The sequence below is a fragment of the Pezoporus occidentalis genome, unplaced genomic scaffold (assembly GCF_034315485.1).
Source record: "Pezoporus occidentalis ecotype Australia unplaced genomic scaffold, CSIRO_AGI_Poc_V1 ctg116, whole genome shotgun sequence".
In the NCBI taxonomy this organism is placed as follows: Eukaryota; Metazoa; Chordata; class Aves; order Psittaciformes; family Psittacidae; genus Pezoporus; species Pezoporus occidentalis.
In genome coordinates this window covers 2,165,047-2,190,291 of record NW_026912951.1, presented here as the reverse complement: position 1 = coordinate 2,190,291, position 25,245 = coordinate 2,165,047, and the positions used below count along the sequence as shown (strand labels likewise).

The window sequence follows — 25,245 nt, the reverse complement described above, 5'->3', positions numbered from 1 at the left end:
CATTTTATATCAGTATTAATTGTAGAGTCCTGGAAATACTGATTGGAGGGGACCTCTCCAACCTCTTTCTTGAAACAGGAGTTTTCAAGTAAGAGGACCACTCGCAACACTAGATTGACTTAGCCGTGGCTGGGGCTAGTTTAGCTAAATCTAGGTTATCAAAGATGTTGCAGAGTATTCTTGTTTTAGTGCTGCATTATGCTTTCGGTCAACATTTTTTTCCTACTATCCAGTATGAATATCCTTTTTACTATCTGCTACTACTGCCAAGAAGAGTTTGTGCTGTGTTTGTGATTCTAGTAGCTGTAGGCTGTTAATGGTCACCCCTCACCCTCTCCTTTTTAAAGGAAATTATCCCATTTTCCTCAATCTCATCTCATAAATCATGTGCTCTGTGTCCCCAGCTATCTTAATAGTCCTCCACTATATGCTCTCTAGTTCCTTATTGTCATTCCTGGGTGGGGGGACCCAAAACTGGATACAACATTCCAGGTGTAACTTTACCAGTCCTAAGTACAGGGGGATAAAATAAGTTCCTTAAATCTGTCAGCTGTACTTTATTTTAATACAGCTGAGTTTGCAGAGGCTTTTTGGTTGGTTGGTTGGCTGGTTGTTGGTTTTGTTTGTTTTGTGTTTTCAGTAAAAGTTTGCCATTGGTTTGTGTTCAGCTTGGCATCCACCATGATCATCAAAACCTATCGGCTACTCACTTACTTGGTTTTCACTCTGCACTGATGCATGGGGTGTCCTGTCCCAGGTACAGGAATGTACATTTTTCCTCAATGAACTTCATGAGGTTTCTGTTGGCACAGTCCTTGAACTTCTCCTGGTCCCACTGATTGTAGTGCTACCTACCATTCAGCATGCCAGCAATGTCTCTTGATTTAGTGTTGTCAGTGCTTAAGGTAATGTTATGATAGCATTTTAAGATAGTTCTGAATAGTGAGTTATGCAGCAGGTGAAATAAGCTGAGTAACGCTGCCTGTGTACTCCCTATAATCTCTGTGGTTGGGCACACAGAGGAAAATATCTTCAAATCCTCCAGACTGTATATGTGCTATTCTTTTGTCAAGATCCCACTGCTGGACCCTCTGCATCAGATCAAAGCACCTGGTACTTAGATGAGTCTACTCTGAGTGACAACATAAAGAAAACCCTTCACAAATTCTGTGGACCCTCTCCTGTTGTTTTCAGGTAAACTGTTTCCCATTGAAGGGAAAATGTGATATTAATGTAATCTGCAAGTTCATTCACTGTATTATAGCCTGTACCCTTATGTAATGCCACGGACTGAAGGATGTTTAGTTTCGTGGTCACTCGTCTGGGGCTGTATAGCTTGTCCAGTGTTATTTCAGTAGAGCACACTGTGTTTGCGTAATACCTTGCTTGTGTGGTGTTGTCAGTCGTGTTATACATTCTCTCTTTTGGGTTATGCGTATCTGTCCCATTTAAGGTGCAAATATATTTCTGGACATAGAATATACTCAGGATTTTGTATGTCTGTGCTTGATTTATTTTTTCCTCATCGCTGCTTTTCAATCTACAGTGATGTGAATTCAATGTATCTCTCTTCCACGGAGCCACCAGCTGCTGCTGAGTGGGCCTGCCTCCTGCGTCCCCTGCGAGGAAGAGAGCCTGAAGGAATATGGAACCTGCTTTCGATTGTGCGAGAGATGTTTAAGAGGCGGGATAGCAATGCAGCTCCTTTGCTGGAGATTCTGACTGACCAGTGTCTCAACTATGAGCAGGTATTCACATCTCTGCTGTGGATGGGGGAAATTCCGAGGAACCAGGCTGAGCCAGTGACTGGTGTCATGTGCCTGTACAATCCATGGCTGAATAGTTATTTCTTTTTTTTGAGAGTCTGTATGCATTATGGGCATGTATTTCTCCAAGCTAAAATGATGTTGCATACAGTTTCTTTGTGTCCTGATTTAATGTTGTCCTGGTAACACTGTATCCCAAAAGTGCCTCAGTCACTTTAACATGAATATAGGGGGTCTGTTCTTTTTTGTTCAACATATTTGATTTGATTTCTGCCCAATCAAAGTGATTTGTTTAAATGTTGGGTTGTTTTTTTTTTTAAGCAAAGTACATCATATATCATGTCACGTATCAGTATCTATAAGCTGTCAAAAATATGTTAGGTCGTAGAATCTGAGTCTTTTGTTATTATTGCAAAAGATACCTTTTGATGAGTTTTAATAATGTTTTAAAATATATTCTTAAAAGTAATATTAGGAAAAAGGTTTCCTTTAACAGATCAGGACATTGATCTTGCTCTGTAATATAAATTGCAATGTAAGTTTATTTATTGCTCTTATCACATACCTCAGCTTTGAGCAAGGGAAACGAAATGCTTCATTTATCACATTTGTTCACTTTTTCCTTTCAAGTTTGAAGGCCTCTAGTAAGAGAATCTCCTATGAGTGTTTTGTTCTGTGGGCCCATGCCTTCTAACCAGAGAAATTTTCAGAGGTCCTTAGTTCTTACAAACCAATGCTGCTTAAATGGTCGTAGTTATTTTGGAGTCAAATAAAAGCATGCCACGGATCCTCTTTCCTTGTGGTTATGAGAGCTGAAGATGAGGTGTTGGCCACAACATAGCTCCACCGAACATTTTCTTCTACAGATAACCGGCTGGTGGTACAGTGTGCGAACATCTGCATCACACAGCAGTGCTAGTGGGCACACAGGACGCAGCAATGGCCAGTCAGAAGTAGCTGCTCATGCTTGTGCAAGTATGTGTGATGAGATGGTGATTCTTTGGAGACTGGCTGTCCTTGACCCAACTGTTAGTCCACAGAGGTGAGCATGTGAATCAGATCCTGTCTCTTCTATTTCTGTGATGTTCAAGCACACTCTGGAGTTCCTTCCAGTAGATTTCTTGTGTTTGTATCATTACTTCATTACCTAGTTTACCAAGTGTGGTGTGTAAAAATGTACTGTATTAGCTTAACGTGCTATAAGTGCCCAGGAAAAGTTTTTCAGAACAAATGAAAACAGGATGGTATTTTCAATGCAATTACACATTAACAGATTTTGCTTTCTGTGAACTGTTGTGTAACATTAATAAAATGCCTTATGTATGTAAGGTACATCAGGAATACTAAGTTACTAAAATGGATGCAGTTTCTGTCTTATGCAGTTTACAATATGAAGCAGCTAAATATAGGAGATAAAGACAAAAAACTGTAGGAAACTGGGATTGAGGCTTAAAATAAACATCAATCAGGTCACATAGAAAATCATAAAGAGTTTTGGCTTTTAAAGTATGAAGTTGTGCTATGTATATTCACATTTGAGTTGTTTGGCAGAGTTCAAATTTGCTCACATCTCCTACTTGAGCTCATGCATAATTGAAATGCTCCTGCTTGATTACCTGTTCTCTTGGCATTTGAGTAGTCATCAAGAAGAGCCCTCTTCTACCCATCCTTGCTATTCTTTCCAGTGAATCACACAGAGACTTGCTGCCTCATTCCTAATTCATTGCAGGCTCTCATCCTTATATTACCTTTCCTGAGTAGCTCCCCTTTCTTCTTTTTCCTTCTAAAAATCCTCTCCTTGATTTAGCGCTGCCAGTCTGCTCCCTTGTTATTAATTTCTTTAGTGGACAAATAGAAGCAGTCTATTCTTTTTAGCCCCTTTTGTCCTTTGCACCTAAATTGGGTCTCCCCGTTTTGATTTAATGTTTTTAATTGTTCTTTTGCTTTTGATAGGAAATCTGAAAGGATTGAAGTGTTGGGCTTGTACCTCAGATCTCTGAAATCTGTGGCAGAAACAAGATGGCAATTGACTGAGACAATTGGTGCAATTTCTAGAAATGTCTTTTCCTCTTTTTGAGTTAGATCACCCAAACGTGTAATCCGTTTAGGTTGTTTTGCTCATGCTTAGGCCTTATGTGATATTTGGAGCTGGGAAATGCAGAAATGCTTTGTTCTTCCCATGGTAATATGGGGCATAGGACTAACTGCTGTGTAATTTAAGTCTGTATAACCTTACCAGCTTGCTTTTTCTTCAGAGTTATTTGAATATCAGTTATTTTTGTCTTGCTTGTTTTGTGCCTGTGGCTTGCAACAGTTTAGTCTCCTGAGGTCAGCCTGCTAAAACCTGAATTAAATTGTTGGGTTCTAGGTAGGCCTATCAAGGTAAAGAGGTAAATGTCTGGAAGGTAGATTAGGTGGTCTTGTCTGGCTGGCATTGTGCTTCCCTGAGTAGGCTGATTAGATTGTCTTGACTGGGGTTGTTTCACAGCTGGTGCAAACTGTTTTATGAATGTTTCCAGCAGTGGTTCCCCATGGCGCTCACAGGTCTCAGACTACTGAGCTTACATCCCTAATATCTTATTTGGGGTAGATAAGCAAACAAAGCAGACAGTATTTCATTTTAAACCTCCCAGTTTATATTGTGCTTTCATGTTAGTACTGTTCACATTTTGTTTCTATATTATGGGCCTGTCTAGGACTTTGTTGTTAATAGTACCCATTTCCTTTTTTCAGCCTGTCTCCTTACAAATGCTGTTTATACTTAGTTCAGCAGGTGTTTCTGACCAGAAGGAAGAGATGTTTGTGGGGTAAGAGGTAGTTTGTCACAGGTACATTTTCTGTCTGCTTTCTAATCTTTTTTCCTTTTATTTCTTCTCTTAGGCGCAGGGACCTTTGCTCACAGCTCAGACAGTGGCAGCTGAAAGTCATAGATAATGTTAAGAGGGGTCAGCACAAGAAATCACTGGAGAAGCTCTTCCAGGGTTTCAAGCCAGCTGTGGAAGCCTGTTACTTCAACTGGGAGGAAGCTTATCCCATTCCTGGGATTACATATAGCAGCACTGACAAGAAAAACTCATTCTGTTGGGTAAAGGCCATCCAGCAGAGGAGCTGCCGGTTGCAGTATGCAGAAATTGCCTGTGAGGCTGGCCGAACCCATGGACAGGAGCCTGGGGGACCATGTCTTCAGCCTGGGGACAGGCTGCGTCCCTCTCCCCAGGAGCCAGCAGTTCGTCCAAAGGAACTCACTGGGAAGCGGAAAGCTGTCTCTGAAACACCACAGAGGGTTCTGAGGCGACTTTCAGCAGAAGGTGACAAAGCTGTGTATAAGACTGCAGTGGGCAAAGCAAAGTTGGCAGTGAGCAAAGGCTTGACCAGTAAACATAGTGGGAAACGCCGCATGAGCAGTGAAGACAGCTCTCTGGAGCCGGACTTGGCAGAGATGAGCCTGGATGACAGCAGCTTGGCTCTGGGGGCAGAAGCCAGCAACACATTTAGTTTTACAGAAAGTCCACTGAGCAGGAGCTACAGAGACACCTTTGAGGAGGATGCTGGTGTGTACTTCTCTGAGGGACCTGAGCCCAGTGTCAGGAGCAGTTCCATGGCTAAGAAATCACCCAAGGATCCTGTGGGGGAAATAGGTAGTGGTGATGATGACTTGCCTTCTGCAGATGAGAACAGTGGTGGTGTGAGTCTGAAGCCAGAAGAAATGGGAGAGAATGGTGCAGCAGGGGGAGGGGATGATGGAGAGGAGGAAGACGATTACCAGGTGTACTATCTGAATCCACAAGAGGTAGCCAAAGAAGATGATGACAAAGCTGAAGGGGGAAACGAAGAGGAGGATGTATTTGCTGGTATAAGGCCTCTGGAGCAGGAGAACCGGATGGAGGTGAGCTAGACCAATTTCAGAACACTGTTTTATGTATTGTATACATTACTGTCTCACCATCCTCCTCGCTGTCACCCTTAACCTATTATGTTGTTAAATCAAGTGCTTATAATAATGTCATTATAACTGCTATCATAAGGCATCTACAACCTTAATGCAGTGGTATCACACATCTGTTTCCCACAAGCTTAACTCCCTATTTCTGTGCTAATTTCAAGTGTGTCCCAGTTTAAGCTAGTCCCATCTCACACTCAGGATTTAAAAATATAGGCAAAACCATGTGTGTCTTTTACTTAGTCTCACTCTTGCAAACAACAAAATTGACCTGAAATTAATAGTAAGACCAAGACATGCCCTGTAGGAAAAAATTAAATCTAACCATGTAAGCAGAAATTCTCTGGAAAGTCAGAGGCAATCTAAATAGACTGTGTCACATTGCTGTAATAACTCCAAAATGTGTTTAGAGCTTGCACCTGTATGAGCAAGCAGATGAAATGGAGATGCATGGAAATAGTTTCTGTCAGCCAGTCAGGGGTTTATGTTATTTTGCATTATTCTCTCATCTGTTACAGCACTTGGAGGGAGGATGGAACTTAATCTGGAAGGAAAGGCTTTTTAGGGAGGTGCTTAAAGGAATGGGGGTGAAGGTCCAGGTCAGGAGGACTTTAAGAAAACCTGCTGCTGAGATTAATTATGGATTGTGTTTGAAGTCTTTGTGACAGGTAGTTTGAGCAGGCTAGCTTCAGCCTGGGGGAGTGTTGTTTGAATACGACCATTTGTTCTTCCTTGCAGATCCTGTTTGCCTGTGCAGAGGCCCTGCATGCACATGGATACAGTAGTGAAGCATGCCGCTTAACTGTAGATCTTGCCAGGGATCTGCTGGCCAACCCTCCAGATCTCAAAGTGGAGCAGCCACCAACTAAGGTAGGGAGCAACCTTGTTTAATTCTGGGGGTAGAGAGTAAGTTAGAAAGAATATATGGAATGGATTACAACAGCATTTCCAGGCTGTGATTTGGGCCCTTCACTGATGCTTTCTCTGGGTTGAATGTCCCTGGATGTTGTCAGTGTGTCTGGTCACTCTGTGTGTGTGTGTGTGTGTGTGTGTGTGTGTGTGTGTGAATAAAATAAGAGGCTATTCAGCAGAATTTGGAATCTTCAGAAACTCAGATTTAATTAAAAGCTTCTTTGCTTTTCCTTATGTTTCAGAGAGAAGCTTGGTTTCTGTGTTAAAAGCTGCAGCTCCTTTAGGAATCTGTTTTAAACAAATTGAACAAAACACCTTGTTTGACATTAGCTTCAAAGGATGTTGTTTAAGAGATAACTGCTACTGTGTGCTACAAGTTTATACAGCAGCCATAAGAAGTCTTGATTTTTGTGCAGTTCTGTGCAGATGACCCTCTTTCTTGTGATTCTCTCCAAAACCTTAGTCTCCCGTTTTGCAATGTGCAGCACTGGAAATGTTACAGGTTTTGTTGTTTAAGGATAAAGGATTGGACAGGAAAGAAATCAGCATAAGCTTCTGGAAAATCACTTGTAGTGGCACTAAGTAGTGTATGTTGTATGGAATGGTTCCCTTGGAAAGGACAGGCATGCAACATCTGCCTGCACAGCATCAGTCCAATAGTGGACATATGTCACATCAGCAGGCCAACTCTTCCACTGTGTTGTGCTGGGTTGAGAAAGGGGAAGTAATGATATGTATTTGTGATTCCTTAGCAAATGGAATAAAATTTAAATGTTCTATGCTTTCTTCTGTTCACTAATTATTGCAAAGGGTAGGAACACAAGCATAGAATCATTTAGGATGTTTAGGAAAGTATCCTGTTACAAATTCCTCCTCACACAGGGCAAAAAAATCAAGGTGTCAACCAGCAAGCAGACATGGATGGCAACCAACACCTTATCTAAAGCTGCTTTCTTGCTGACTGTGTTGAGTGAGCGACTGGAATACCACAACCTGGCCTTCCAAATAGGAATGTTTGCTCTGGAGCTGCAGAGACCACCTGCCTCTACAAAGGCTCTGGAGGTACGAAACATCTCAGAAAGGCAGTATACATAGGCAACATTGTTTTGCATGAATGCCCGTGTGGTTTCCATTTCAACTCACATTTGGTTATGCTTTCATGTTTCCTTAAAATTAACTGCAGTGGGACTAAATGGATTGTGTGGACATCCCATTAGCACATATTGGTCTGCCAGAAAAATTGTTAGATAACACTTCTTCTGGTGTTACCTTCATTGATAGGTAGCTCACATCTCATGTGCCAGCAGGCCTTTGGTTTCACATGAAACTACAGGCTTGAAAATATTTAAATGAGTACAAGCTCTCTTATGAATATATTATTTCAATCAGAAAAGTTTACTTCTTATTGTAAATAAGTTTCCAGTTTGCTTGGCTAATCTGGGGAAAAGAAAGCTATTCATAAGTGCAATTGTCCATATTTGCATTGGTGAAATGATTTGAAGCTTATTTCTTAAGGTGAATTGGTGTAATTGTTGTTCTTGCTGAGATCTCATTTGTTGCCAAGTGAACATATGCACTGTGCAGGCATATTATTTTGGACAATGCTTGATTAATATTAGGCTTCCTGTTTAGAAAAAAGAAGTGTCTAATTAAGAGCTTGTCTGTGTGATTTGCAGTTGCCTTGTTTTTCACTGCAGAGGTGCGTATTGTTGCTAGGTATCCACCAGCTACACTTGTTACAATAATTATCTGTACTTCTTACAGCCTGATTAGATTGTGAGATTGGCAGTCACTTACTACCTAAAAGAAAACAATCACTTTCACATGTTAAGAATGGAGAGAATTCAGGAATGCCACAGGCTAGTGAAATGTAGGATTTCACCTGCGTGGCATGGGTGCTGCCACCCTGTGTCCATTCTTCTGCTAGTCAGCCTCTGTTGTCTTGAATGGATTCATTAACATAGCATCCTTTCTTCCCGCAGTTAGGAGTAATCACCTTTTCAAGTCAAATATCCATTTGAATACTTCTCCTAATATTCCTATTAAAGCAGATGTGTATTTTTCCTATATACAGCTCAAGATCAATAATTTGAGTAAAAAATTTGTGTATAATATGAAGCAAGACTTAGATTTGAAAATCTGTGTTCAGTGTGGAGGCAATGGTCAAGATGGCTAGGGTTCTAATAGTTGTTATAATTTAATGGTACAATAAAAATTATTGCTGTACTTTATGTATAGGGAAAAAGTCTACTGCTCACAGGCCTGTGCTGATGCCAGCTTCTTCTGTTTACTTGTGGATACTACCAGGTGAAGCTGGCATATCAGGAGTCTGAGATTGTAGCCCTGTTGAAGAAGATTCCCTTGGGCACTAATGAGATGAACAGTATTCGAGGAAGAGCTGAAGAACTGCGAGAAGGGACATTATGTGATTACCGTCCTGTCCTGCCTCTGATGTTGGCTAGTTTTATATTTGATGTCCTGTGCACTCCAGGTACTGTCTGCATGGCTTGAGTCTGCCAACAGCATGTTCTGATATGTCAGGGCTTGAAAGGGTTTTCAAAGCAAAACTGTCTTCTTTATATGAAAAACCTAATGTGAATGCTCCATCCCTGGCAGTGTGCAAGACCAGGTTGGACGAAGCCTTGGGAGAGATGGTTTAGTGTGGCGTGTCCCTGCCCACGGCAGGGGGGCTGGAACTAGATGATCTTAAGGTCCTTTCCAACCCTAACGATTCTATGATTCTTCACCCAGTTGTTTGAACTTCCCCTCCATGTTGATTTAGAGGTACTTTGTATCCCAGTGGAACTGTGTCTCCTTCTTCCATACATTTGAGAACAACTGAGCACTTACTACATTTCAGCACTCTCTGTATGCTCTGCATAGTTATGACTGATTTTTCTACTCTCATGCTGGTTATATTCAGAAGAAGCTAATATAAATTTAGTATTTAAAAAAAGAACACAAGAAACTGGGGTTCTGACTGAATCAAACCAGACAGGTATATTGTGATGACTGACTTGGCAATATACCTGCCTGGTTTGAAGCCTTCTGAGTTTAGAGAGAGAAGGAGAAAAAACAACTCCAACAGGACAGTGCTGTGGTCTCAAAACTGGTACAAGGCTATGAATAGGACCAGAGGAAGCTTTGCAAATTCAGAAAGCTCTCAGAAATGTCTTTTGCCTCAACGTCCTCAGTTTGGAAAGCTGAGTACTAATTCTGTTGTTGTCTTTCAGTGATTTCTCCTACAGGCTCTAGACCCCCAAGCCGTAATTGGAATAATGAAATGCCTGGAGATGAAGAACTTGGTTTTGAGGCAGCTGTTGCTGCTCTTGGTAAGAATCTCTTACAAGAAAATTCTTGTTATCTGTATTTTGCATCCTGTCTCATTTTGGATGGTGAGAGTTAGTTAGTAGTTCATTCTAGTTTGGTGCAGAAATGAAAATGTTTGCATGGTTTGTCAGAAGCAGACACAGAAGGATTCTACATGCCAGGGTTGAGGTGTCTTTGCAAAGCTGTGAAAAATGGAAATGGGATACAGTACAGGAACTGTATATTAAAATAGTAACATGAATTTTAGCTTTCTTATGGCTTTTTTTGTCACAGAAGATATATTGCCTGGACTTTAATGGGGATGAACACTTTCAGAGAGCAAAAGGCAATCATTTGTTCTTTGAAGAAGAGGTTAGACAATGATAATGAAAGAATAGCAGAAGTACTCTTAAGCATAATCGTATCATCTTAGCATAATACTGGATTCTTGCCTCATTATGTCAGCTTCAGCAACAAAGCAGTGATTATATATATTATGTTGACAGTACTGTTTGCCTGCTTAAAAGCAACATGCAAAAAGGAATAAAATTAGTTAAACAAGGCCTGTCCTCTGTTGTCTCATCCCTGAAAGGAGAAAGATGAGTTCTTTATGGTGTGGGAATGCTGGCTTGTAGCTTCTGCAGAAACTGGAGAAGCTTTTTTCAAGATGGAGTTGTGGGCTTGCCTGGTCTCTTTTCCTGTGGTGTTTAAGTTCTGGTTGTTCTGACAGTTGTAGCAAGCTTAGTATTCTGGGGACAAATAGCAGCTGCTTTTTATTCATTACCTATTTCTGAAGTTAACAGAAAAATGGCGAGGAATCTTTTTTGCTTGTGACAGAGAGGTGAATAAAACAGTCTGAGGTATACATAGTGCTCATGATGTTGTGTAGTCCCATGAGCTCACTTGTCTCTTCATCCACTCTCTTCTGGCCTGCAGGCATGAAAACAACTGTCAGTGAAGCAGAACATCCTCTATTGTGTGAAGGCACCCGAAGGGAGAAAGGGGATCTGGCTCTAGCTCTGATGATTACTTACAAGGATGATCAGTCTAAGCTGAAGAAGGTGAGTTTTCCTCTGAAAGGAGAGATGTAGAACAAAACATGTTTGAATTTTGATGGATTTAATAGTTTTGCCAGTGAGCATAAGTTGCTGTGTCGTGTACTGATGATTTACAAGCTATGTTGTGATATTTAATGTTCCTCCACTGATGCAGAATCTGATTGCAGTGTGCATTAACCTGGAAGAGGCACTTTTTCTATAGGTTTCTTAAGGTCCAGTTGGGAGGTGCATTCTCACTGCTTTTAATGCTTTTGGTTACCTGCTAAAAAAAGTCGTTTGTCCCACAGTTTTTCTGTGCACTCTGTGTGCTGTCTGGGGATCACTTCTGTTTTGCTGTAGGAATGTTGGCTTGCAGAGTAGTGTATCTAGCAAAGCCTTAGTGTCTTAACCTCTCTTCTCTTTGATATACTATTTCAGTCCATCTATGCCTTAATTCCTCATGCAAGAGAGATAGTAAAACTCTGCCCCTCCGCCCCAGAGGAGGAGAAAAATACCAAAAATGCTGAAGCTTCAGAAAGGGTTTTATTAATCTTTTATATTCAGAAACCCTTCTATCCAGCAAGAATATTATTAGTCTCTTTCTGTCTCCTAAAGGAGAAACACTTCTGCTATACTCTTCTCCAGGGAATACCAGGGGCACTGATACCAGTCATCTGCAAATACATGCTCTGTCACACTCATGGTTTTCATTTCATGTGGAGAATGAATAGTAGAAATGGACAAACCCATAAAATGCGGTCATGCGTTGTTCCCCAATTATGTAATAAATAGGGACAAGAAAGTAGGCTGGTAGATGGCAGTTTCTTAGTGGCTTTACCAGTTTCTCAGTATGGTAGGGCACAATTTTTTGAATGTTGAGCACATAATTTTGGTAACTTAAACACATCTAATGATTGACAGAACTAAATATAGAGCCTTCCATTCTGTCCTTGATATACTGGAGTTATTTATTGTGAGGTTTGGGTGCTTTTCAAATAAAGCCAGTAGCTGAAGTGAAAATGGGAATATTACTGAGTACGAATGAATTGTTGCTTCCTCGGTAATGCAGACCACATGGCTTTGAGCTGTGCTCATCTTCAGTCCAGGAAGACAATGCCTACTTTCTAGAGAATAAGCATTTTCTTTTTTTTCCTCCAACAAGATATTGTTCACCAGAAGCTGATTTGGTACTTGCTCTCTGTGGCTTAGTGTAATGCCTGTTCTCTTATCCTTCCGCTAAGCTCTTTTTAATTATTCCTTTCCTTTATTCCTTGCTGTTAGATTTTAGACAAACTCCTGGACCGAGAGAGTCAGACTCATAAACCGCAGACTCTGAGTTCCTTCTACTCATCCAGCAAGCCTGCAGTAGCAAATCAAAAATCTCCTTCCAAACATGCTGCCCAGTCCACTGCGGCTATCCAGCAGCTTCCAGGGGCTTCTGTCACTCAGCAAGCTGCTGTAAGCACTGCAGTCCAGAGCAGTCCTGAGAACTTTGTGGAGAAGAGTGCACAGGGTAAGAGGTGCTTTGTAAAGGCTATGTTGAAACCCTTCTGTCATCTATGCAAAACTGGAAATGTACATTTCTGTCTGTTTCGGTTAGTAGAATGATTATATTACCATGTGGCTGCTTGGTGGTTACTAGGATGTCATTGCCCCATTATCTGTTTGGCTGAATCCATTTCTGTGCACATTCTTGTTTCATAGAGGTTCAGGCTGATTTTCAGGTTTTCCTATCTTGAGCCAGTTGTATAACCAGTTAGCGTAAAACTACCATGACTCCATCTTTTAGGCTTGCATCACAGAGGTGCAGGATTTCAAGAAGTTACACACTGAGTCAGAAAACAGTCATGCAAGATAAATACCTAAGATTGCTGAAGGGCATTGGAGAGAAACTGGAAACTTGGTTGTTTAATCTGGAGAAGGCTCAGGGGGTACCAGGGAGGATCTCTACTACCTGAAAGGAGGATGGAGAGAGGAGGTGGCTGATCTCTTTCCCTATCCAAGTGATAGGACAAGAAGTACCGGCCTCAGGCTGCATCAGGGGAGATTTAGACTGGATATTAGGAAAAATTTCTTCACTGAAAGGGTGGTAAGACATTGGAACAGGGTGCCCAGGGAAACAGTGGAATCAGTCTCCCTGGAAGTGTTCAAAAACTGTGTAGACAAGGCCCTTGTGACATGGTTTAGTGGTGGACTTGGCATTCCTGGGATAGAGATTGGATTTGATCTTAAAGGTGTTTTCCAACCTAGCTGATTTTCTGATTCTGTGATTCAGTGAAACATGATTTTCTTCAAGCTGTGTTTCCACTTTGGTGGCAAGCACCACATACAGCAGCATTTTGTGGAAAGCAAGTGCTCTCTTAACTCTTTCCAAAGAGGTCAATACTAGCTGAGGATGACTGCAATAAAGTTAGGGTTGCTGGAGCATCTTTATTCTAAAATTTTTTCCATAGTTGCAGCAAATTTTTCCAAATCTTGAGGAGTTCAAATTAGGTATTCTTGGCCTGGTATTGGATGATATGCTTAATAGTGAAAGAAAACTGGGATAGTCTTGCTCATCAATAGCACTCATTTTATAAAAATCCTGCATCTTTTTATGTCTTTTAAATGGCCACATCTGGTTTTAGATACACAGAAATAAATCATAATGTGTACCTTGTCACTGTCCTCTTCATGCAGACAACTCTCAGAAGTCCCCCTGTGAGCCAGCTGCAGAGGCCACTGTCCTAAAACAAGAGGGAAAGGTCCCCAGTCGTCTGGCCCTTGGAAACCGAGGTGGATACAATGGGAGATGCTGGGGTTCACCTGTCAGGCAGAAGAAGAAACACACAGGTAGGAACAGATGAGCTCATACAGCATCTAGTGCTGTGCTAGGCAGCCTGCTGGGGTTTCAGCAATTCCCTTGCTCTTTCATTCCACTTGTCAGTCTTTCCTGTGCTACAGCCATAGCTGATTGTCTCTGAGATGCTTGGCATGGAGAAATAGGTTTTGCTCCAGATTTCCTGCCCACTTCTGTATGACAAGTTACTATATCTTTCTCACACCAGATATGTTCTAGGTGATGGATTAGTTATCCGGATCTGAATGATTGCTGGACTCTGGGAGTAAAGCACTGTGCTTCTGGGTCTAGAAACAAATTCAGAGGAGCTGCTGCCTCTTTATACTTTTCTTGGGAAAGGTGTAAGTTGGAGGCTGAGGATGTGAAGAAGCTTTGTGTAAATTGTGCAGCATATATCAGAAGGCTTTTGTTCGTAGTTGTACAGTCTGTGGAACTTGATTTTGTACGTGTTATTTGCTTCTTGTTGTTATACTCTGCCACAAAACTTGGCAGATGGGGTGAGGGGCCACGATGGTGTGAAAGGGGAAATAAAGACATGTTGTTCTTGGACTCTTCTGCTTTTTAATCTGAGAACTGTAAAATGTCACTGATGGCTGTGGCCAAACTGACTAATTTAATCTCTCTTAATTTGCAAAGTTGAATGCCTGGCAGCAGTAAGGCTGACTGACGTGACTGATCTTAGTTGGGGTTGTAGGTGATACAGATAGGAGTTTACCTACCCACATTACATTTACCAACCCTGGTGACACTGCTATGTTGCTTCTGATGTAGGCATGGCTAGTATAGACAGCAGTGCTCCTGAAACCACCTCTGACAGTTCTCCAACACTCAGTCGGCGTCCGCTACGTGGAGGATGGGCAACAACATCCTGGGGCAGAGGACAGGACAGTGACAGCATCAGCAGTTCTTCAAGTGATTCGCTGGGATCTTCCTCTTCCAGTGGCAGTAGGAGAGCCAGTGGGGGAGCCCGTGCAAAGACTGTGGAAGTTGGCAGGTAATGGATGATACCAGTGCAACCTCTGAGCCTGATGTCAGGGAGCATGTGTGTATCGGAAGATACTTCCTTGGGAGAGTTTCCTTTTTTTCCTCTGGACCCTAAAGATGGGAACTCTGCGCTCCAGCTAGTGAATCTGGCATACTTGCTGCTGTCTGAAAGGTCCCTCTTTTTCTTCTAGGTACAAAGGGAGGCGGCTGGAGAGCCATGCTCCTCATGTTCCAAACCAGCCCTCAGAGGCAGCTGCTCACTTCTACTTTGAGTTGGCCAAGACAGTCCTTATCAAAGCAGGTGGAAACAGCAGTACCTCTATCTTTACCCACCCTTCCTCCAGTGGTGGGCACCAGGGACCACACCGCAACCTTCACCTCTGCGCCTTCGAGATTGGGCTGTATGCACTAGGCCTGCACAACTTTGTGTCTCCTAATTGGCTGTCTCGAACATACTCCTCCCATGTCTCTTGGATCACAGGTTACAGAAAAACTATTATTGGGAACCTTACTTTTGGGCATGAAGGGAGGGGGAGGGAGGCAAGCTTATTCCCAAAAATGGTGATGCTGATGTGCTGTGGTAGCCACGTAAGCTGCTGGCACAGATAGCAGTAGAAGCTGAGGACCAGTGATTTACACAGAGGCGCTTCTTTAGCCTAGAATGTTCTTGTGAACTGTTTCTTGTTTGAAGCACAACATGCTTCATTCTTCAGAGCCATAGACCACTTCTCTCACAGAGACTGGTCTTACATTCTTCTTCAGGGGTCTGCTGAAGGCACAGACATTTGTCAAGTCTGAACTTGCTGTTTGTCTGTGTTCATCATTTCACTGTCCTCCTATTCACACCCAGACCTACTACTTGCTCTCTATGCACATGGCTTCTAGAGCATGATAAACACCCCTGAAAATGCATGTTTTCCTGACATGATGGAAATAGAGCATCAGTCCAGGCTGTAGCAAGTTCCTCTCACTACCTCAGATGTATCTTTAACTAAACTCTGATAATGGTACCATCACTCTGTGCTCGCTTATTGAGGGCTCTTGCCTGTCATGTGGTTTTGGGAGGAAGAGCCACCTAAGGGAAGCAGCTAGATTCTGTTGCTACTCCTGAAGGAAGCAAGGAGTGCACCTTCTGTTGAGGGAAAGCTGACTGGAACTGCACTGGGCATACAGTGGTGTGAGAATCTTCTCCCTTCCTTTTAGGGCAAGCCATGGAGATTGGTAGCGCAGCCTTGAACATCTTGGTGGAGTGTTGGGATGGACATCTGACTCCCCCAGAGGTGGCATCATTGGCAGACAGAGCTTCTCGGGCCAGAGACTCCAACATGGTGCGGGCAGCTGCTGAACTAGCACTCAGCTGCTTGCCCCATGCCCATGCCCTGAACCCAAATGAGATCCAGAGGGCTCTGGTGCAGTGTAAGGAACAGGTAAGTGTCACATGGAGGCTAGCTAGTACAAGCTGATTTCTAACATCAAGGATGTGCTATTACTTGTGGGATTGGCTCTTCTGCCACTGGACAGCTTTTATCGCAGTTTTGTGCATTTCTTTTGTTGCATGAATAACTCTGGTTATTCTGCTGCGTAACTGTGGTCTGCCTTCTCACCATGGCATCAGTCATTTTAGAGTGCCTTATACTTCTCTCCTGTTGTAGTTTTGCCTTCCTGTGTTTCTGGTATTGCATTCTTCACTTCTGTTTTTTTTTCACTGCCCCCAGGATAATACAATGCTGGAAAAGGCCTGTATGGCAGTAGAAGAGGCAGCCAAAGGAGGCGGTGTGTACCCAGAAGTCCTCTTTGAAGTAGCTCACCAGTGGTACTGGCTTTATGAACAGACTGTTGGTGGGACCCCAGCCCAGAGAGAAGGTGCCACTGGCTGCAGTGCTAGTGGTGCACGGGCTGCCTCTGAAGCAGCACGTGGGTTGACAGACAACCGGGTGACCTCTGAGGCAACCACTGTAACAGTGGCAACTTCGGTAACAGCAACAGCATCAGTCATGCCTGTGATCTCTGTGGGGTCAACCATGTACCAGCAGCATACAATGGCAGGGCCAGCAATGGCACATACACACACGCAGGGTCTTCATCCTTACACCACCCTTCAGACCCACATCCCCTGTAACCCACAGTATATTGGACACACTATCCAGCATATGCCACGCCCAGCTGTCTTCCCAGTCCCTGGCTCGGCGTACCCACAGGTGAGTGTTGCCTGTGGCTTGATCATTTACAGTGACTTTGTGTAGCTGCTTCCAGAGGGATTATATCAGACTGGGGAGAGCATGGAGCTCAGACCTGCCGTGGCTTGAGATCTAGCTTCTGCTCTCAACTACTTTCTGATCTGCGGTGCTACTTTGGTTCCCCAGTTCAGTTTTTGCGTAATAAGGAGCCTTCAGTGGGTGCATTGAAAGTCTCAAGAGAGCATAACATGTAATACATAAATAGTTCTAAATTTTTATTGCTATATAGTTTGTCAGAAGGCACTGGACAGAAAGCTTGTCTTCTTGAGGACCTGCAGACTAAATAGAGACTATAGAGGGAAAACCAAGTAAGGGTTATTTTAGTTTCTGCTTATTTCTGAAAGCTCTTGGGGTGGTTTTCTTAAAACTGATTAGATTTAAAAGAAGGAGGAGCAAGCATATGTAATGGTCATGTGGTGTGGGTAGTTACTGTGCTGCTTCTTTCTATGCTTTCACCTCCCTGTCAGATTGGACTTCCCATGCTCTGGGGTTTGTGTGGGGACATTGTGTTTTGGACTACTTCTAAGCAGTCAGACGAATTAGACACGACTGCTATATTGTTTTCTATTGTAGGGTGTCCATCCAGCCTTCATAGGAGCGCAGTATCCTTACTCAGTAACACCACCATCGCTGGCAGCTACAGCAGTGTCATTCCCTGGAGTGCCCGTCCCATCCATGACGCAGATTGCGGTGCATCCTTATCACAGCGAGACAGGAATGTCATTGTCTTCCAATGTAGCAAGTAAGCGTTACAGCTCTGGGCTGTGTGTAGCATAGGTTTATTTACTGCGTCTCCTAGCTGTACTCCAGGCAAGTCCTGCTCTGCACTGATTACAAGTTCTGCCAGGGTTCTTGCACTGAAATGTTCTGGTCAAATCCACTCTATCCTAAAGATACAGATGCTCAGGGGTACTGGGATTCATGAGGGGGCCTGATTCAACTAGTGGAGCTTTAATTCTGTTTAGCTAAATTTTCAGTATGGGATTATTTTGGCTTCTCAGATTAAAGTTTGGTTGGAGCTATTCTGCCTGTTCTGACTTACTAGAGATTTATCCCCCCTCTCTTTTTAGCAAGGTTAGCATAGGTGATCTTGAGTAGGTGGTTCCTTAAGATCTGAAGAATAGAGTGCAAGAAGCAGGCACACTACTTGCTGCAATAGTACTAATTTTAACTAGTTATTAAATTTAACTAATTTTAAGTACTAATAGTACTAAGTCTTTCCTGCCTGAAGGGGTTGAAGGTGGCCAGTGTCTGAAATGTAGAGAGGACAGCTGTTTTGGCAGGATCATTTCAATGGCAGTTTGGTTACTCACATGTTGTGTTGGGACTAGAGTGGTGGTGGAGACCCATCAAGTAGTGTGCAGCACTGGAAGAGCAGATGTTAACTGAACTGTGGACGTGCTTTTATTGCCATGGGGTTTTGCACCAATGGGTCATGGTTGACCAAAGCTCTGTTATCCCCTCACTCAAGAGGCTGTAGTGTTTGCCTCTGTATGTTTGCTTATCACTGCTTTGCAACTCACCAGGTGCTGGAAAACTGGTATGTGGGAAAATACTTCAGAGCCTTCATATCCAGATTATCAGGAGAATCTTTTCAGTTATTTTTATCTTGCATTTTGGTGCCAAAAGCCACCACAAAAGCAAATAGAATAGTCCTGAAGACCTCAGGATCTGAAGAGTGTCTTTTGCAAGCAGCTGTAGTCCTGGGCTGGTGCTGTGACTCTGAATCATGAGAAACCATTTCGGTACTCCTCCAAAGAGTTATGAATTCTTCCAGCACTGCTAACTCATCTTAGAGTGCTTAAAATAATAACAGGAAAAAACAACCCCACCCTTTCCAGTTGCCATTGTTTATGGATTGCATAAACTTCTGTTTCCAGTTCTTAAAATACTGCTTCACTGTTCCTGGAGTACCTAATCACGTGGTGATGCTTGAGCTCTGGCTACAGTTCAGCTCATTCTTACGGGTTATTCTTACCAGGCTTCAAATGCAGCACAGATTTCACCCCGCTTTGTGGGTGTTTGGCACTGTGTGTCTGCTTGGTTGAGGAGGTCAGACAGATTTTTCATGGGAGCACATTGTTCTTGAGTGTTCAGCTGTTCACTGGTAAACATTTAAAAAAAAAGCTGGAGATGGCAGAGGAAAAGAAAACGGAACTTGGAGCACTTTGGTGGTGCTGGTGTAGCAGCACCACAGAGAAGCGTAAAATAAGGGTAACAATGTGCACACACACCTAGTGGCATCTCTGCTCTGGAACTGGCAAGCAAACCTTGCTCTTTTTCTCTCCGTAGCTTTCTTGAGAGGGAGAGTCAGTTATACTCTGTTCCTTGTCAGTAATACAGCTTATTGTCTCAGTGTTAATTGGTGTCTCTTCAAGTTGAGGTGGTGCATAATGGATATTCCTGTGATTTCCCTTGATTTTGCCCGTGCTAGTTAAGTATCTGAAGGTGACAGCTTCTCAAGTTTCCTTGCTTGTTTTTACCTTTGATATGTGCTATGAGCGCATGCAATAGCTGTTCTCTCCAAGGATGGATTGGAGGCTAGTCTCCAGTAACACTCTTCCCTCATGGTAAGCTGTCTTAGAACAGAAGTGGAGCAATCTCACAATGTTGGACTTGATCTTCGAGTGACTTAACACTGTTCCTGCTCCATGATTTTCCACAGCAATTTCTTATCAGCTGTAGAGATGCACATGCTTATTTCCTTGGAGAAGAAATCAGAACCAGACATTTCATTTAATAATGGCAAAGACCTTCGAGTCAACCCATGTATTCACGTGTAGAACATGGACGATGTGTATGTTCATGGTATACTGCTAAAGAGATAGACAAGCATGTAACCGACTGTCTCCAGACCCAGCTTGCAAAGAAAATAGAGATATTTGTAGCCTGTTGTATTCCAGTTGTAAGTCTGTGGTTTGTAGTTGCTGTATTGTTCTGTTTAGGGAATACTACATTGACAGGGGGTGGTCAGGTGAGAGAGATGATGGCCCAAGTGAACCTTCCTTTAGGCTGGTGCTGGGTCCTAATGCTGCTGTTTTGCTCTCTTCAGTAGGAAATGTCCATGCAGGATCAACGTTCCCAGCGATTCAGGGGGCTTCCATGACAACCATGTCCTCACAGCCCAACTCCCTTGTTACAGGGAGTTTTCCTGCCGAGGATGAGCAGCACAGTCAGCCTGTGAGCCCCCAAGGTCTGCACTACCTCCACTCTGCATACCGAGTTGGTAAGGATGGCCAAGTGGGTTTCTATGGCCCCTTCTCAAGGGCTTCAGGGCAGTTGCAAGCAATTTGCTGCTGCACCTGTTGGGGGTGATGGCACCTTAGGTACCTGGGGAAAGCAAGTCCATTATAGTATGTGGAGGCTAAAAATGGAGGCAAAGTAATAGAAGATCAAACAGCTGCTGTTGAGGGCTGTCAGGATAGAAGAGAAAGCGAAGTGGGTTAGAGCTGGGAAGAGTCTTGCCTTTCAGCAGGTGCACATAAAGGAGTATGGATAGGGCTCTAAGGATATGACTGTGACAAGTGAGCAGCTGCTGCTGCTCATGGATGGTGAAGGCACGCCTCTAGTTTAATAATACCATAATATTCAGAGGCACTGAGGGATGTGCCCTATACCTCTCCAGTTCGGTAGTTGAAGACGGGAATGGAGGAAACTTCAGTTTCTTGGAGAGTTAGCCAGAAAGGGGTGCAGATGTCATAGAAGACATTGCAGTGGTAAGTGGCAAGCCATGATAGGTGTTTAATAGCCTCAATAACAGAGAAGTGGGGGTTGGAAAGAGGGTCTGGAAGATCAAGGCATGGCACCTGTTGGTATTTTAGAAGTGTTTAAATGGGAGGATTTGCCTGAAGAACTTTAATAGCATGAGTGACATCTTTTTAGTTTGGCAGTACTGCAGCTCAGAGTTGACCTGTTGTCTTTGCAGAGGGGTAGGTTGGTTTGGGTAGCTTCTCTGTTGCGAAATTTAGAGCAAATCCTCCTCCAAAGACGCCTCCTGTAGTGCAGCCTTCGGGGCTATCTCACTGACCTTGCTGTAGATGTTTAATGAAGTATCTCTTTGCAGCTCTTGTGAGCTGTGATGGCTGTGCAGATTTCCCAGCCTGGAGCAGCAGATCCAGATGTTCTTGCAGATACTTCCTGCAGTGACAGGCTCCAAGATGGGCCTTTTGTGTCTCTCTGGACTCTTTGCCGCTAGGGAATTTTCTGCTGATGAAAGGCAGGCCAATCAGGTTGCGTTGCAGTGAGTGAAATGCTAGACTGAGTCTCACTGGGCAGAAGTGCTGCTTGACTGTGGCTGCCCCTTTCTCACAGGGATGCTGGCTCTGGAGATGCTTGGCCGAAGAGCTCACAACGACCACCCCAACAACTTCTCCCGCAGCCCACCCTACACAGAGGATGTAAAATGGCTCCTTGGGTTAGCTGCAAAGTTAGGTAAGGCTCAGAGCAGTACTTCATCAGAAATCCACTTGCTGGGATTTGGACTATGGTGGGAAAAAGCTCTTCAAAGAGTGCAACTTCAAAGAGTGGGTGAGCCTGATATCCAGTCCCATTTCTGAGAGTGTTTCAGAAGATTTCTGCTGCTCTTTCATCCAGGCAGTTGTCCCATTTCTGGGTTCTGTAGGCATGCTGTTGAATTTTGAGGCACTAGATGAAGTGCATGGGGTTGGACAGGGCTCAGAGCTTGTATCTCTTCCATTCTATAACAGTAATTCTTTCTTGTAGGTGTTCCTCTTTCTTATGTATATTTACAGCTTCTGTGAAGGCCTTTTATAGCAATAGGTGCTCAAACCACCAGTTAATTGGGGTTTTGTTTTTTGTTTTTACTTCCACTTTGCTCTTGGATCTTTTTTGTTGGTTCGTGTTTTCAATTCTTTCATAAGCAGTAAGAACTTCAAAGAAACCAACCTTTTACAAACAACCTGTCTAGTGGCATGGCTTCTGCTGTTGCTGCTGGGGGACTAGCACTGCAGGTGGTGATAGGGAAGCTTGACTCTCTCCAGCTTCCCTGAGGCCTCAGTGCTGGGGTATCTAGGTGCTTCCTAGATGGGCAGTCAAGAAGCAGTGGGAGGAGGTGCAGTGTATCCTTGCCTCTGTAGTTATCTTTGCCATGTCAGTTTTCTTTCATATCCACTTGAAATAGACAGGTGGACATGGGAAGTACCAGTCACTGAGGTGGTACCTGGTATCTACTCAGACCTGATGGATATATCAGGATGATCTCTTGTCCCCATGCGTTTGCTAGACTGTCTCCCTCAAGCCTGCTGGAGGACACATTACACTGAGAAGAAGGTGCTCCAAATCCAGGCTCTTGTTGGGAAATAGTTGGTATCTCTTACCTTAACACTGTTGTTCTGACTTCTCCTTCCTGTGCAGGTGTAAACTACGTACATCAGTTTTGCGTTGGTGCAGCCAAGGGGGTGCTGAGCCCTTTTGTGCTCCAGGAGATCATCATGGAAGCTCTACAGAGGCTCAACCCTGCCCATGTGCACAACCACCTGCGCACCCCAGCCTTCCACCAGCTGGTGCAGAGGTGCCAGCAAGCATATATGCAGGTAATGTATGGCCTGCCTTCTTGCCTATCAAAGCTTCCCTGCATGCATGTACTGTCTGTGTGTGTGCATGTGCAGAGGAGAAGGGACCTTGTGTACTGGTATCTGAACTGGTCCATTGCCTGATGCATCTGTCTCCCTCAGGAGGGACAAGAAAAGGCATCACTTGCCAGTATGGAGAGTGCATGCAAACAACCTCATTGTACTGCTTCTTTCAAGGCCTTTTGCCTCTGTGCTCTCTGCGAAGGATGGGGTGGTTCTGTGTTCCCTGTCGTCTTTCTTCCTCGCTCCAAATGCTACCCATACCTTTTAACTCCTATGCTTTTTCTTTGCTGTGCTTTCAAGCCCCCTGTCCACCTCTCTTCATAGCCTGCCTTTTTTTTTGCCTTTCTTTGTTTGTAACCTGTCTTCCCCTGCTTGTGAAGCCTGGGCATGGCTGGCTGGTGTCCCAATGCTGGCACTAATGGTGGAGGTGGCTTGGTCAGCTGCCAGTACAGATTGAGATACCCTGGGATTTATTGAAATCAGGACAAGTGTTTAGGCCAGGTTGGACAGAGCCTTGGGTGGCATGGTTTAGTGGGAGGTGTCCCTCCCCATGGCAGGGGAGTTGGGACTAGATGATCTTAAGGTCCTTTCCAACCCTAACTATTCTATGATTCTACGTTGAAAACAGTGTCGCATGTTCCCTAAAACAGTGTAGACAGGACACTCCTCCTGTACATGCTTCTCTTGACTAAATGATCAGAAGGGTGGTTCTGCAGACACGTTGCCCAGGTTGGATTAGGTGATACTTTGGAGAGATGGGAGCTTCTTCACTTGAGCCCAAAAGCTGGTCGTGCAGTTTTGGGGCCTTAGTTGAGAAGTTGATAGAAGCACAGTGTAAAGCCTAGTGATATTATGTAGCAAGTTAGTGTAAGCCCAGGAGTGAATGTGCTGGGTTTCCACCTATATAACCTGCAGAATGAAAGGTTTGAGGGTTAGATGCTGATGGGTGGTGGGGTAGAGCATTAGTTGGCCCTTTTGTGCTATGCAATGGCCTAATTTAGTGCTCATGAAGGAGAGAACACCTGCTGATGCTGTGGAGTGCATTTTGATGCTCTGAGGGAACCTCTACTTTGTCTGTGTTTAGATTGTAAGATATGTCTTTTAAGCTAGCTGTCCTCTGTTAAAGCCTCTGAGTCTTGGGACCTCTCATGGGATAACATGATCATGCGATACTGAGTCTTTCTCTGTCACAGAATGAGGGTGACGAGCAAACACCTAAAGGCTCTTTCCTTGTTCCCATCCAGTACATCCATCATCGTCTGATCCATCTCACTCCAGCTGACTATGATGACTTTGTGAATGCCATCCGCAGCGCCAGAAGCGCCTTCTGCCTGACTCCCATGGGCATGATGCAGTTCAATGATATTCTCCAGAACTTAAAGCGCAGCAAGCAGACAAAAGAGCTGTGGCAAAGGGTCTCTCTGGAAATGACCACCTTTTCGCCGTGACAGCAGGCGGAGCTCCACGGACACACAACCCTTTGTCCCGCATAGTTGTAGTTCCATTTACACCATCCTTCCTTCTGGTGTCTTTTTTATTTTAGATTTAACTTGTTGGAAACCACTGATCTGATGTATTTATACCATGACATTCCTCTCCAGCACTGTTGTGTGTTGGCGCTCCGCTTGCTCGCTCTTCCTCCTCCTCCTCAGTGGGCTGCAGGCTTCAGAAGCATCAGGAAACAAGAAGGAAGTTGAGCTGGCTGCCCTGTGGTGTAGTCACTGCTTTTTTCCCAGAGCCCCTGAAGGCTGTCCTGCGAGCAGTTTGCAGTGTGAACACGCACATGTTAGGGGGGTGGGGGATTCTGTCTTAAATATTTATTTCGGCATTTATAAATATGTAAACTTTTTTTCTGTATGGGCTTCTCTTACTCCACATACCACCTCCTTTCGGGAGAGGCTGGGACTGCTCTGCACAGCCAGCCATGCTCCCTTCATTCCTTTCAGCGCCTCCTGCTGAGAGAAGCTGAAGACTGGAGTAGCAGGGCCAGGGCCACCTCTGCGGCTTTCTGCAGCAGCTGCTGAGGGCAGAGGCTGGAGCTTGGGCAGTCAGAGTCGTGACTGTGCCGAGCTGCCTGGAGACTGCCAGAAGTGCTTGGGCTCTTTCTCAGGAGCGTCCCTCATTGGGCACTGCTGGCTCATAGGATGTTTTGTTCGGAGTTGTACAATCATGTTTCTTTTTGCTGGGGTATTACTCTCCTGTAATCAGTTTCTTATCCCTTGTCTTCTTGTTTCCTGATTAAACACTTGTTTTCTTAGACTGATTCTCTCTTCCCTCTGCTATGATGTCGACAGTCTGATGTTGCTGGCCAGCTTGTCTCAGTGGGAGCTTCTGTGACCTCTGGTAGATAGCTGTCCGGCTTTGGGGGACAGCAGCCCAGCATGAAACAGCTGGCCAGAGTTTTTACACAAGCTTGCCTGGTACTGCTCTGAGAACGAAATGCCTCTGCAGAGGCTGAGGCATGTGCGGACTGGGTCAAGTGATGGGTGTCAGGGCAGTTGGTGGAAGCCTGAGGTGTTCTGCCTACACTTCTGCCAGCCAACAGGTTACTTTGCTGGTCTTCACACCAGTGGTATTGTGTGGTGATGCAGAGCTCTGTTTTTTCAAAGTATCACGCAGAACAGTAG

The 25,245-nt window shown here is 44.0% G+C and overlaps 1 protein-coding gene across 2 annotated transcripts in view; it reads left to right on the top strand.

Annotated features, from left to right (window-relative positions):
- Nucleotides 1–24,881, top strand: part of ZSWIM8 (zinc finger SWIM-type containing 8) — a 65,189-nt gene extending 40,308 nt beyond the window's left edge. The window contains exons 7-26 of one of the 2 annotated variants that reach the window (XM_062639438.1): nucleotides 1,074–1,194; nucleotides 1,547–1,748; nucleotides 2,633–2,808; nucleotides 4,647–5,652; nucleotides 6,445–6,576; nucleotides 7,501–7,680; nucleotides 8,926–9,109; nucleotides 9,852–9,950; nucleotides 10,864–10,988; nucleotides 12,246–12,477; nucleotides 13,644–13,796; nucleotides 14,575–14,797; nucleotides 14,979–15,268; nucleotides 15,991–16,214; nucleotides 16,503–16,985; nucleotides 17,598–17,766; nucleotides 20,077–20,250; nucleotides 21,336–21,455; nucleotides 22,398–22,576; nucleotides 23,863–24,881. In XM_062639438.1, the coding sequence (XP_062495422.1) occupies nucleotides 1,074–1,194; nucleotides 1,547–1,748; nucleotides 2,633–2,808; nucleotides 4,647–5,652; nucleotides 6,445–6,576; nucleotides 7,501–7,680; nucleotides 8,926–9,109; nucleotides 9,852–9,950; nucleotides 10,864–10,988; nucleotides 12,246–12,477; nucleotides 13,644–13,796; nucleotides 14,575–14,797; nucleotides 14,979–15,268; nucleotides 15,991–16,214; nucleotides 16,503–16,985; nucleotides 17,598–17,766; nucleotides 20,077–20,250; nucleotides 21,336–21,455; nucleotides 22,398–22,576; nucleotides 23,863–24,066 (4,676 nt within the window). In that variant the 3' untranslated portion in view covers nucleotides 24,067–24,881. The remainder of the gene's footprint in view (nucleotides 1–1,073; nucleotides 1,195–1,546; nucleotides 1,749–2,632; nucleotides 2,809–4,646; nucleotides 5,653–6,444; nucleotides 6,577–7,500; nucleotides 7,681–8,925; nucleotides 9,110–9,851; nucleotides 9,951–10,863; nucleotides 10,989–12,245; nucleotides 12,478–13,643; nucleotides 13,797–14,574; nucleotides 14,798–14,978; nucleotides 15,269–15,990; nucleotides 16,215–16,502; nucleotides 16,986–17,597; nucleotides 17,767–20,076; nucleotides 20,251–21,335; nucleotides 21,456–22,397; nucleotides 22,577–23,862) is intronic. The other variant, XM_062639445.1, reaches the window with a different exon arrangement.
- The last annotated feature ends 364 nt before the right edge of the window (nucleotides 24,882–25,245 follow it).